We start from the raw sequence: 14,604 nt of genomic DNA, 5'->3' as shown, positions 1-14,604 counted from the left end.
AGCCTCTGCTTCATCTGAAGTTCTGGAGGTGAGGGGAGCAAAAAGAAGGGATGGGACCTCAGTTTTTTACTGTTTTTGTGATACAGATATGACACCGCACCCAACATCCTATACACGGTGTCAAGATGGTGTTTTATAGTACTAATATACGATATTCATCAGTATGGTATTGCTATAGTGATATTGGCTTTTGTGGCAATACCAGAAGCTAAAAGCATCAGACTTTGAAGATGCCTAACTTTGATGCAATGGAAGCAATCATAGCATTGTCTTTTTTGGTGAAGGATATATTCTTTCATAGAGGAAATCCTAATATGGTGATTTATATTTTTTTTAAAAAGAATGACATTTTCTATTGCTCTGAGTCATGTCTTATTTAACAGATCCACTTTGGGGCTGTAATAAAGTGCTGATGAATATGAAATAAAAAAATTAAGACAACTGGTATCAGGACTTTATTAGGCTTTTCACTGGATACAAAGAAACTTTTTTTTAACATTAAGAACACAATCTTATCAAAAAAATTTCATTTGCTAAACAGAACTGTAGGCATGTATTTTCTTTACATCACATTTATTAAAGTATCAATGACCAGATCCTAAAAAGAGAAGGCACAGGTCTGTCTCCCACTGGTGAATTTCTCGTGTCTAATGAAGGAAATGTCACCAGCTCTGCAAATTCCCATCCTTTAGACATGAAGTAAATCAACAGAAATGTGTGAAAGCAGGGGCCATGAGATGGAAATGTTACATTAAGAGATTTGAATTTTCCTATCACTTATATAAATTTTAAGAGAGGAGGCAGCTACCCAAATGTCCTGAAACTCCATCCCCATTCAGACCCTGTCAAGGAGTCACTGTTGAATTCAGAAATATTTGAAAACTCTATTTTAGGAATTCCAACACATTTTATGCTTTGCAAATTTGTCTAGAAAATGGCCTTAGGTCTCATGGTTCTTACTCTGGGATGGGTTGGGTTTCCAGTTCCTTAGAAAAAGTGTTGGTTGTGATAATCTGCTTTGACGAGTCTCTCTGGCAGGTGCGGCTTCATGGTCAGGAACTACATTCCCACCTGCTGTCTCTTCCACCCAATCTCCTGAATAGGCACAGACAGAGCTGTGTCCACACCTCGGACACTCCTCTCTTCCTCCAGCAGTCAAGAGAGTTCGTTTCTATGTCAAATTTCTACAGTTCCATAGATGACCAGGTCTAATCTGATAAAAATCATTTGTGCTAAGTTGTTAATAAGAAGAGTAATGGATTCATTTGTTACCTCTCTGAAAGAAAAAGATAACAAATTTTTAAAGCGGTCCTGGTATGAATTAGAAAGTACTTTTCTTCAGGGGCATTTTTAATGTATGGGTATGTTTCAGGTTGTCCCAAATTATTGGGGAATGTTACAATAGGGATTAATTGTGGGGAGAGAGACTTGGATCTCACAATAGAAAAGTGAATGTGGCATTGATCTTATGAAAGTTCTTGCCTGATTATTCTTCCTGTACTTCAGTTGGCCCTTCATAACACATTTCTGGGACTTGGCATGGGCCAATATTTTCCTTCATGAGGGGTATTAAGACTACTGATTTTCATGAACTGTCTTAACACAGGAGTGTGGAAAGAGGTAGGATATTATCCCCTATAGGTAGCCCTACTGTAAAAGACAGGATGCATAGGGATTTAAGATTAGAAAAAAAATGCAGAAATGCCCAATTAAATGTGAATTTCAGATAAACAATGAATAATTTTTAGTATAAGTACATCTCATGAAATATTGGGAAATATTATTCTAAAAATATTCATGTGTATCTGAAATTTGAGTTTCACTGGGTGTCCAGTATTCTATCCAGCAACCTTAAATATGGGACAAACATAACTGAAGATGGAGTAAAAGAAAAGAAGGTAGATTAATATCCTGTACCAAGATCCCAGACCTAAAGATTACAGAGTTTTGCTTTGAACATGACCACCGGTGCAGATCCTTAAATTAGTATTTGAATGCACTTAGGCAGATAGCAAAAATTCAGGAGTGTTGCTTCCTGCTTTTTTGCAAAGGGAATCACATTGGTACCACCTAATGTTGATGGGTCTTTCGTGACTCTCACAGAGCCAAGGCAGTTCATTATGCTTGAGAAGACTCATTTTTTTTTTTTTAAGTAATGGTTTGGAGAAACATTTTTTTAAGGAAAACTTGGGTTCCCTAAAAATGGGTTCCATGAAAAATGGGTTCCATGTTTGGAAGAAAAACTTTAGAAGTGCACTGGCTGTCTTGTGGATGGAAGTGAGTCTGAATTTAGTTTCTTTGCACAGTAATGAAGTTAATAAGTTAATTGATGTTTGAAACTTAAAGAGCATTGGGTATCCCACGGGCTGCATCATTTGCTTGTGGGAACTCAAATAAGTACTAAAGCACATTCCTCATGTGGTTAAAAAAAAGGCCATTTTTAACAAAAACATAATCTCCTTTTAAATTTTAATCCCAAATTGCAACAGTAACAAAAATGTCAATGAATTAAGGCTGGTCATAATGTGCCCTTTTTCTTTAGGATAAGTTTGATTTTGTACAAGATATAGTACACTTACACACACACCACATACAAGCACATACTTCTGACTCATACAAATACACATTTAGAACTAATAACTATAAAAGAGTATCACAAATGAAATAAAAAGTGCACAATTTTCAATAGACTTAATCAACACGTTTTACAAATTCCACAGAACATTTTATCATTGTCATTGGGAAAACAAACAATTTAGAGCATTATTTAAAACCGTATGTAACACAGGAGCCACCAGTAAGTTATGGCAAATACAGCATTTACACCATTGTGTCACTGAAATCTAGTTGAAAAGACTAAAGTGCTATAACATAAAATACTTTTAAAAACCTTGTTTAGCATATCTTGAGGGACACTATGCATTATTTTCTATTAGCGATTCAGAAAGCAGCACTCCACCTGTGAAGCTCTGACCTAGAGAGCAACCAAAGGTCAGAAGTTTGTGTCGCTGGATCATTAAAATTGCAGAACTGAAAAACTCACGAAAACATACATTTCCTGAGACTTCCAACTTTCCGGTCTGGAGTCCTAACAGGGGAGATCCTGAATGGGTAACATTGGCTAAAACATCTTAGAGCCTCAAAGAACTTAAAACGACATTAAGAGAAGATGTGTGTTTGCTTGTTTATGATTTATTTTTAAGTTCATCTTTGATTCTCCAGCTTGAAGTGTTACTGACAACATAGTTAAGACTATCACTGCTAGGCATTTCTTATTTATGATGGTCTTATTTTTCACTGGTTTTCTAGTGATTTTTCTCCTCTTAAATATTTAAATATTTGAATTATGTTTGTGCCTACTTATGTAGGAGATATTGATTTTAAGAGTTAAAACTGCCATAGAATCAGGTTGATTGATTAGAGTGGTTTCCACTTGAATAATGTGTGAGATGTTCATGCTGTGTGTGTGTGTGTGTTTATGTGTGTACACACATAGGTGCATACATACCAAACACTTTATGCTCTAATACATTCACTGTTAGGTGGTGCTCCATGAAAAGTAAGTTTTCCTAGTATGGCTGAAAGTGAATATTGAGGTCATCATATAGAGTATCCTAAGGCTTTTAAAAGATGCCTCCTCATTCTCTGCATTCATATGACTGTGTAGTAATAAGGGAGACATAAAGGATGAAATGGCAGGAGTCATCACCATATTGTGCCTTCAAACCTTCAAAATTACAGACAAGAAAGCAACCAAAAAATGATACTCCTGGCATATTTTCCCTCATCAGCCACTCACCCCTTTGATTTCCTGCTATAATTGGGTAAAAGTTGGATTTTGTTTCTGTTTTGTTTTTTTTTTTTCTTCCTTGCAGGACTAGTGATGGAAAAGTCTTAAGAACTAAGCAAAACAAAATGTGCACCAAGACGTATCTCCTACCACTTGGGGGTTTATTTGTAGCCCTTGTGCTCAAATGCTCTGGAAACACAATGCGTAACTAAGACAAAGGAGCTTAGGCTGATGGTAAACTCTAATCACATCCCGCTAGTCCTCACCCCACCTCTTTATTAAGGCCCACAGCCTGCTCCCCAAGTGTGTTCCAGAGCAGGGCCAATGGACAGAAGACAGCCAAAGGCATCTTCTCTCTATTCTCCTTGCAAAGGAATCCCTTCTAGTGAACTCTCCCTCCAGCTGGAGGACCCAGGGTTCACATCTACCTGTTCCCTCCTTTAGAAATTAAGGCAAGTCCATGTACTCCCAGTGCCTGCTACATATACACTGTATATCCACATGGAAACCAAACATTGGCTTGGAAATATCTCTTGTCAAACAAGGTCTCTATGTGCAGATTATTAATTGCAATGAAATGCTTTCTCCAGTTGAAAAACTGCACAATTAATCTAATGCTTCAGCATGTTTGTTCTTTTCCAGCACCCAAATGACAAATATGACAAAGCTAATCTAAGCGAATATTATAAGAAAGCATCTAAGTTCAAGAAAATACAACATAGTTACCTCTATATTTTACTCATTTTCATTAATATGTTGAAAGATCTGTTTTCTCATATATTTATAAGTTAAATCCTTGTGTCATTGTAAGTTTGCTTGGCTAAAGGTCCTCCTGAGGGATGAATAATGAATAGTCAGAGAAAACCTGCCCAAAAAACAACTTCACAGGACATTAATTTCAAGAAGCTACAGAATCATATTCCATTGCACATAAAGAGCAGGTGAAAGATATAGAAAGACAATAAAACTGCAAGGAGAGAGGAAGCGGAAAGAAAACTATATTTGTAGATACTATTATCTATTCATACAAAAATATTTGAATATAATCAGTTACTCTACTTTCAAAGTTCTCATCAACTCTTTTTCAGACATTGTTAAGGGTTTTGGTCTTAAAACTACAGTATTTAATATCATCAAAGTTTTCACTTGAAAAGAAGAATTGTCACTGTGTCTGTCAGTGACTGTGTGTGTTTGTGTGTATTTGTATCTGTCCACTTGCAAGGAGTAGGTACAGATTGGTTTATTTTGTTTATTGATACAAATACACACAACTGGAATGGAGAATATATCTGTTGCTTGTATATATGCACGCTACTTGGTCAACAAAACACAGCTGTGTACTTTCCATAAATGTTCTCTTCCATCTAAACAATTTCTCTCCCTTCCCCTCAGTGGTTAATAAATACTATTTTCTGATAATGAGTATGTATAATCTTCTAATAAACTCTTGATCATTTATAATTTTAATGTACATAAACTTGGAATCAAATCCCTTACCTAAGACTCAGAGAGTAAACCACATGTTGTATGTCTAAATTAATTAAAAACTGAGAGCATGCATTTATTTCTCTATGGTCCCACTTTACATGGATTATGTTGTTTCCCCCCAGGAAACTATTGAGGTGTGATTATTTCTAAACATGAAGATAAAATAATTCAGAATTGTACAAATTTCAGCAAATTTTATATATTTTTATAAATGCCTCAAAATAGTCCTGTGAGGCATATAGGAAAGGGTTATTGTGCTCTTTTAAGGTTATTTGGAGCTGTCAAATATTGCAAAGACACCAAGGGGAAGCAATGCTTAAAGTTGTATTGCATTTTTCTTCCTCATACATGTGGACTATCACATGGCAGAAGGCAGAAACTTTCTGTGAAACTTTGGCCTCTGCCTCAAAATTAACCTTGGGGTGAGATGGACGGAACCCCAAAGTGATTTTCAAAATCTGCTCAGATCACATATACTTAAGAATCTCCTGAAGATGCTTCATGGATCCTTGAGAGGTCACAGTCATAGTTTCAAAGACATTGTTCTCATTCATTCTGTGACCCTTCCTTTTTCCTCAACTTTAATTTTAAAAAAACTCAAATTGAAGCTTCTCAGAATATGTTCCTCAAAATTTGGGATGTAGAATGACATGTTGGGAAATCTTAATTTGGTAGGAAAGCTTGCACAATCTTTCTTTCTTTTCTTATTTTAATTTTTTTAGTCAAATTAATTGTTAGAAGAACTTTTGTAAGTGTTCTTTTCAGAGTTTTCTGAGTCCATTTTTTAAATTTTTTCTTTTATAATTTTACTTTTATTTACTTTTTCATGGAAAGTCATTTTATTTTAAATATAGTGGTGTGTACATGTCAATCCCAAACTCCCAATCTATCTCTCTTGTCCCCACCCTTCCCCCTGTAACCATAAATTCGATCTCTAAGTCTGTGTGCCTTTTTCTGTTTTTTTAAGTTCATTTGTATCTTTTTTTTATCCCACATATAAGAGATATCAAATGCTATTTGTCCTTCTCTTTCTTATTTTACTCAGTATGATCATCTCCAAGTCCAGCAGAGTTTTCTGATTTTAACACACATAATTTTTCATTTACTGGGCATTTTCAAGACAATATTTAAGAGATTTCTGAATTAAAGTGACATCCATCTCCTCACCACCTCCATTTTTCAATATGGAGTTGGCACTAATTGTTCTTCCACAAAAGTTTTTTATTCTGTATTTATAGCTGCCTTCAATAGAAATACTGTGAAACACTATTGTTTTTAGATGACACAAAATTTACTGATTATGGCCTCCAGTATTACTGACGCAGGGAAATCAATTTGATGCATATTATCTATGACCAAAAGTTAGCAAGATTGCAGGCTACAGAATATTATACCAAATCCTACAAAACAAGTAAATTTTAGTACAACAATGTAATACACATTATTCTGGGCATTCAATTACTTTTAAGTCCCATACAGCATCAGATTAAAAACAGCGAGCGAGAGAGGGAGCAGAAAGTTTCATTTGGAGGAAAGTGTAGGAGCCCTAAGTTGAAATCAGAAACACAATCAAGTAAACACCCATAAGTTACAAAGACTAATTCTGAAAAACAAAATTTACTAGTCTTTTTTTAATCCCTAACACTAGAAGTAGGTTTTGCTTATCAAATGGGAAATGAAATATTTATAGTAATGAAGAGTACGATAATAATCACTGAAGAAATGGTTTCCCCCTTTCCCACCCACTTTCAGCCCTTATCCCTTCAGAAACTCAGTGGAATAGGAAGATCAGAGTGTTTATAGACAATACATCTAATACAGTGAATCTTCTCCTTCTTATTCACTGATACTCCAAACAGTACCATCAAGTGTTGGCTTCCCCTTCTTCAAAGACATAGTTGAGCTTTATGACAGTGCTGATGAAATCACCAAGTTCTACAAAGTCGGCAGTGACAATGTTGATGCCACTCTCTCCTGGCTTCTGTGTGCGGACCCACTGCATCATGGCAGGAAGAGCTCTGAGAAAGGAAAGAAAAAGAGATGTTACAGAAGGAAATATATTATTTTTCAAGCTTGCAATCCCCAGGACTTCCTTTAGTTTTCTAACTTACTAAAATAAATGCCCCAATTACAGATACATAATGGAGAAAAAAAAAAAGAAATGGACTATGGTAAATTCTTAACCTCTTAAGTGACTCTGCAGGAGAAATATAGTCATCCTTGGAGGGTGGCTCAGATGGTAAAGAGTCTGCCTGCAATGCAGGAGACGCGGATTCAGTCCCTGGTTCGGGAAGATCCCCTGGAGGAGGAAATGGCTATCCACTCCAGTATTCTTGCTGGAGAATTCCATGGACAGAGGAGCCTGGTGGGCTATAGTCCATGGGATCACAAACAGCTGGACAAGATCAAGAGACTAACACTTTGGAATCCATGAGGGATTTGTGCTAGGAATTACCACAGATACCAAAGTCTGTGAAAGCTCAAGTGTCTTACATAAAATGAAGTTGTAAAGTCAGTCCTTTTTATCCATGGTTTCTGCATTCATGAATTCAACCAACCGAGGATCGATTTTTGTGGATATGGAACCCAAGCATATGGAGGGCTGACTGTAGTCACTATATCAATTAATATTGGACTCCATCTTTGGAGATCTCAGATGCCATGAGAATTTATAGTGAAATTTCTCCACTAAGAAAACACATTCTTGCACTCATTTTCTAGTTTGATATGGTGTGATTGCAAACCCTGGAGAACTATGGGTTAGTGAGGCCAGGGATGAGTATATTCACTTAGCAAACATTTATTACAAACCCACCATTTTCAGGAAATGTGCTAGATATTATAAATGGACATACTAGTGAAACTCCCTGCATTTAAAGAGTGCATAGTTTGGTGGTGGACAGATGGGCAAGGAAGACAATTTTAATATAGTACAATCAGGGCTCATCCTTTAAACTTATTTACTGATCACCTCTTCTATTCCAGACACTGCTGAAGGCACTTGGAAAACTTGAGTAAGCATGGCAGATAAAAATATCCACCTGTGAGGAGCTTACAGTTTAATAAGGAAAGACAAATAATGAATAATAATCATAAATTAATTACACCGTTTGATAGGAAGGAAGAAGTGCTATTAAAATGCAGCTAAAAAGGGAAGATTTGAAGTGTGCAGATAGAGAGGAGTGGAGCAGATTGCAACTTAAAACAGGGTGCTCACACGGGTGCATTGACAAGGGGATATTTGTGCAAGGGTTTGAAGGAGACAAGGGAGTTAGTCACGTAGATAGCCAGGGAAAACATTTCAGCTGCTGCCATAGCCTTAAATGGGTAGCATGAATAAACTTGGTAAAAGAAAGAGGAGACCATTAAAAGATGAAGTTAGAGGAATAATAAGGAAAGGGGGGGCAGATGCTGTATGGCACTGTAGGTTATGACAAGGGTTCTGAGTGTTACTTTGAGTGAAATGGGGAGTCTTTGGAAGATCTTGACCAGAATAGTGTTGTGATCTGACTTAATTATAAAAGATGATTCATTACCACAAGAGCACAGTGGAGAGTCACCTAGCCTCATTTGCAAAATCAGAGAAAACTTTTCAGAAGAGCATTCCCCGAATGTTGAGAGATTAGGAAGACTTAGCTGGGTGAAGGTGGGAATGGGGGATGGAGGATGATGTGGTGTATTTTCAGACAGAGAAAATAGCATTTCTACATTCATTAACAGGGGTACGGTGTGCTTAGGACTAGGGCATTTGGACAGACAGATCCAGCTATTAATAAGGATGCCATATCCTATGATAGCACATTGAAGAGAAACCACTATGACTTAAGCAGGCAGGAAGGGAGGTTGAGAAAGGGATAAATGAACTGAGGTCTTAGAGATGACAGTGCAATAACAATGAAAGAGTGAGGAAGTCCATGTGAATGTCAAATTCCTGGATGGGATGGAGAGAGAAGGAAAGATACAAAGGTGTGGGTGGAGAGATCGTGATGAAATTAAGAATCTCAAAGAAGCTATAAAATTTAAGGAAGCCTCAAAGTGCTGGAGAAATAAGAAGGGACCAGAATACAGATGGTTTTCAGACTAAATCAACTTAAAGCTGTTAACCAGGGAAACTACATGCTTAGATTTGTGATTCAGAGAGTGTGGTTTGCCTTCAGTGTAAACAAATGAAGAGAAGAAAGCAAGACTAGGATCAGAGCTAACAACCAGAGAGCTGTGGAAGGAATCTAGACCAGAGAGAATGGGAACTTACGTTGCAGTGGCCACAATGAATATATTTGAAAGGAACTAAGGAGAGAAGGTGGCACTAGTGGTAAAGAACTCACCTGCCAATGCAGGAGACACAGGAGCTGAGGGTTGACCCCTGGGTGAGGAAGATCTCAGGGGGAAATGGAAACCCACACCAGTACTCTTGCCTGGAGCATCCCATGGACAGAGGAGCCTGGTGGTCCATAGTCCATGGGATTGCAAAGAGTTGAACATGACTGAAGTGACTGAACACACACACACACACACACACACACAAGGAGATAAAAGGACAACATTTGACTGGTGTGGGATTGGATATGATGGAGATGAAGAAAGAGGCCATGAATGCTGCCTAGATTTCTAGCAGTATTCTTGCAGGTGAGCATATCATCTACTAATTTTGGAAGGATAGGACTGAGGGCTTCCCAGTGGATGTACGAAGTTCAGTCCGAGACCTGTTGATTCTGAGGTGACTTTGGGACACATGAATTCAGATTTCAATTGATTAAGTACAGGTCTAATATATTCAGGACATAGAGCTGGTCAAGGGCTATCACATAAAAATAAAAGAGCTATGAGAGTGGATAAAATTACCTGGGAAGATTGTATAGAGAAGGACGAGAAGAGAAAATCTGAATATCAGCTACATGGGCAGAAAAGTTGATTCAGTTAAAAAAGGGAGAATTAGGTATAAAAGTAGGATGAAAATCAGGAGCATATTGTATCATGAAATCAGAAGAAAAGAAAGTCACGCTCCTTTTGGTTTGTGAGGTTGAAGTACAGAATGTAATACAGTGCCTTTATCCAGATCTCATAAAGCACATCTAGCCAAACTTGACCCATCCAGGCAAAACTGAAATAACTGCCTTGGACTACATTAATCCTGCGGGTAGTACCTTAAAAATTCTGATCCATGTTTTCCAGCATTTACCTTTGTTTGTTAGATACAGATAGAGAACCCAAAAAGTGCTTCTAAAAGAGGATAGCATGGACCCATTGCCGTCAGAAAATAGACTGGCAGGTGGAGGAATTTGGTCTTCATAGCAACAGTTTCTGAAGGGAATTCTATCTTGAATTAAAAAACTGTGGATCCCTAGAGCACAGACACAGGGGTATTCAAGTTCATCAGAGAGACAGATGCCATGGCAGTGTGTGTGCAGCCACTCGGGTTTGAATTCCATTACTTTCTCTTCTGGGCTTGCTCGGACAGATGGCATATCTCTGCTGTGAACACAGTATCACCTCAGTATTTCATAAAAAGCAGACACTCTTTGGAAAAAGTATCAAACCAGTTCATTTCCTGGGAATATGGTTGCTTAGCAGATACACTCACCTTGAGAGGTGAGAGGTAGTGAAGAGTGAGACTGAGGCCGGTGCCAATTCTGTATTAGCTTTAACCGAGTAATTGGTTTGCCAGATCCCTAGGGTACTAGGTTATGGAAGGTTCTTGAGCAACAAAATTCCCATCTGAGAACCATGACCATCATGAAAACAGCAACTCAGATGCCTGCTACTACTCTAAGATTGATATTCCTGGGCCTGAATTTAGAATAACTAATTGTTATCCCCATGGAGAGATGTTAGGAGTGCTCTTCTCTGTTTCGCTATAAAATAGATTACTTTGAGGATTGATGAAATATCATTTTGGAATAGCTTGTAGTCCTCAGGTGAAATGAGTTTTACATTTAAAATGCCACTTCTCTGAGTCATGGGAATATTTTTCTTTTTCTGTTCAGATATACTTTTCTCAAGTCAATATGATACCAAAAACAAAATAAGCAATAATACCAAATTGAATCTCAAATACTCAGATGAACTTAAGTAGAATTACGTTAAACAAAAAGACTCAGTGTTCTAGATTAAAACAAACAAATGCTGTTGAAGTTACAATAATTATTTAGAGTGGCATTTCTTAAACTTTTAAAATTCTTTTCCCACCATAGAACCTTTAAAAATATTTTCCTTCCTCACTTTCTTTCTCAAAACAGTTTTAATACCACAGATAGACTTTAAATATGTTTATATATTGTTTGTATATTCCTGTACTTTTTACATAAAAAGAGCACGTGTTTTATTTGCCCTCCTGAGAATCAATTCTTATATTAGATAAATAAATTGAAAAGCCTACTCGGGTGGTAATAAAATATTGTCTCAAAGCAATAATATTCACTGTATAAGACAAATTGGTTAATAAAGACCTACTATATAGTACAGGGAACTCTGCTCAATACTTAATAATCTAAATGGGAAAAGGATTTGAAAAAGAATAGATGCATGTATCTGTAAGGGCTTCCCAGGTGGCACTAGTGGTAAAGAACCCATCTGCCAATGAGGAGACATATGAAAGACAGGGGTTTGACCCCGGGTCAGGAAGATCCCCTGGAGGAGGGCATGGCAGCCCACTGCAGTATTCTTGCCCAGAGAATCCCATGGACAGAGGAGCCCAGCAGGCCACAGTCCATAGGGGAGCAAAGAGCAGGACATGACTAAAGAGACTTAGCATGCAAATGTGTGACTGAATCACTTTGCTGCTGTAACCTGAAACTAACAAAACAGTGTTAATCAACTATACTCCAATATAAAATTTAAGAAAATAATTAAAGAAAAAACAAACTGGTTAAACTTTAATGTTTTAAAATCACCCATTCATTTATCTGGAATTCCCTGATGGCTCATTTGGTAAAGAATCTGCCTATAATGCAGGAGACCTGGGTTCGATTCCTGGGTCAGGAAGATCCACTGGAGAAGGGATAGGCTACCCACTCCAGTATTCTTGTGCTTCCCTTGTGGCTGACCTGGTTAAGAATCTGCCTGCAATGGGGGAGACCTGGGTTCGATCCCTGGGTTGGGAAGATCCCCTGGAGAAAGGAAAGGCTACCCACTCCAGTATTCTGGCCTGGAGAATTCTGTGGACTGTATAGTCCATGGGATTTCAAAGGATCGATCATGACTGAGCCCCTTTCACTTTCATTCATTCATTCAACAAAGATACATTGTACCTGCAGGAGACAGTGTTCTAGGTATAGCTCCTTAGAGCATTTTGGGGTTTGAACCTTTCTCACCTCTCTCTAAGAAAACATTGCTGTAGCCCTGCCCCCACACTCTTCTTCTGCGACTTTTCTACACTGCAGTCACAATAACCTTTCTTAGAACTGAGGGCATTATTCTCCTACATGAACAACTGCAGTCTCCTCTCATCGAGAAGATACACTCAGTTTTGAATCAGTCAGGGTGAGTCCCTGCAGCCTCCTTCACACACTCACCACACATACACCTCTCTTCAGCCTCTGGGCTAATTTATTCTCTGGTAATACTGAAATTCTGTGTTCTCCCAAACACATCCTGTGGTTTCATGCCTCAGTTTTTTTTTCAAGACTTCTATCTATATGAAATACCATTCCTTCTTCAGTACCCTTCCTGGTCTAACTTCCACTTGCCCTTCAAGACTTGGCTGAGGCAGTATTTCCATCCTTTCAGTTCAAATCTGGGTGAAGAGCTCTCATCTTGATGCTTTATACTCCTCAAGCACAGTCTCTAACTATACATTGCACATGGCGTTCAGATTTTCCACTTCCATGCCTATTTCTAGCAGTGCTTGCACCCTTTTCAAAAAACAAAAATCATATTGTAGTCATCAATAGATCCTCTGTACCTACCACAATCCCTGGAACCCCAAAGGAAAATAGCACATTTATTGAACTCAGATATTGAACTAGAAATCCTGGTCCCAGCTTCTCAAAGTCCAACAAGCAAAGTGGAGGTGAACCAATCATGATAATACAATATGGCACAACAGACATGAGCATAGGAGCCTATGGGAGCATGTAGGTAAAATAATTTATTTCACTTGGGAGAAATTTAAGGAATGCATCACAAAATAGGTGACATGTTGAGCTTGGTCAAGACTCTTTAGATAAAGAAGCCAAGTATTTCAAGAAAAAGGAACAGCACACGCAGTCGAACATGGACTGTAGAGTAGATCACCAGAACCTACTTGTGTAACTCAAACTTTGTACGTTTTAATCATTACTTCATTTCTCCGTCTCTCCAGCTCCTGGTAAACACCATTCTATTCTCTGCTTCTATGAAACTGACTATTTTTTGATTCCACATAGAAATGAGATTATACAGTATTTATCTTTCTGTGTCTGGCTTATTTCACTTAGCATAATGCCCTCCTAACAAATAAGTACTGTATCCTAAAATTTGCTAAGAAGGTAGATTCTATGTTAAGTACTCTTACCACACATATATATAAACAATAATAAAAATAATAAAGGGTGCAGGAGGAAATTTTGAGAGGGGATGGGTATGTTTATGGCCTTAATGGTGATGGTTTCATGGGTATACATACTTATCTCCAAACTCATTGAGTTATATACATTAAATATGTATACCAATTTTATCTATCAGACCTTGATAAAGTGTTTTTTTTTTTTTTTTAAGTATATGGGTATGAAAGAGATGGCATGATTAAGAAGGATGAGGTGACCAGAGAGTAGGTGCCATGGTGTGGGGACACTAGAGGGGTGACTGGAGAAGGGGAAGAACAGGAAGGTGTTTGGGCGAGATAGTTAGGGCCTCCTTTGACCTGTGGAGTCAGAGCTTCCTCTTACATGCTCTCAGGTTTGTTCTTGATTTCGTCCAAAGAAGAGTTCTTTGATTTTCTCATGCAAAGAAGAATCTAATATTAATTCCATAGTAAGTCTACTGCCTAATGACACTGAAACTAGTATTCAAGATCTCAGGAAGTTTCCTTAGGAAGTTCTCAGATTGCTATGAGATTTTAAAAAGCCCTCATTCACTCATTCATTCATTAATTCACATTAGCTCCACCATTATAACCAAAAAGTTGCTAGCAGAAATTTGAATAGCATTCACTAATATTATGAATGAAAATATTTCTTAGTCAAATTATGCAGCCTGAAGAGATGACTAAATTCTCTTTGAATCTGTATGTTAATATTTCAGGATCTATTTATGGAATAGTCTCTTTTGGTTTCCTATAGTCACATAGAAAAATGTGACTATGCAGATATTGCAGTGCTGTCTTTTAAATGCCTCTCTTTTTCTTAATC

General features: G+C 37.6%; 1 protein-coding gene across 1 annotated transcript in view; it reads right to left on the bottom strand.

Moving 5' to 3' along the window:
• Nucleotides 1-440: 440 nt before the first annotated feature.
• Nucleotides 441-14,604, bottom strand: part of PLCXD3 (phosphatidylinositol specific phospholipase C X domain containing 3) — a 200,406-nt gene continuing 186,242 nt past the window's right edge. Inside the window, exon 3 of the mRNA XM_061393631.1 lies at nt 441-7,296. Coding sequence (XP_061249615.1) covers nt 7,143-7,296 — 154 coding nt within the window. The 3' untranslated portion in view covers nt 441-7,142. The remainder of the gene's footprint in view (nt 7,297-14,604) is intronic.

This window comes from Bos javanicus, chromosome 20 (assembly GCF_032452875.1).
Source record: "Bos javanicus breed banteng chromosome 20, ARS-OSU_banteng_1.0, whole genome shotgun sequence".
NCBI classification, from domain to species: domain Eukaryota; kingdom Metazoa; phylum Chordata; class Mammalia; order Artiodactyla; family Bovidae; genus Bos; species Bos javanicus.
This window is presented reverse-complemented; position numbering and strand designations above follow the sequence as displayed.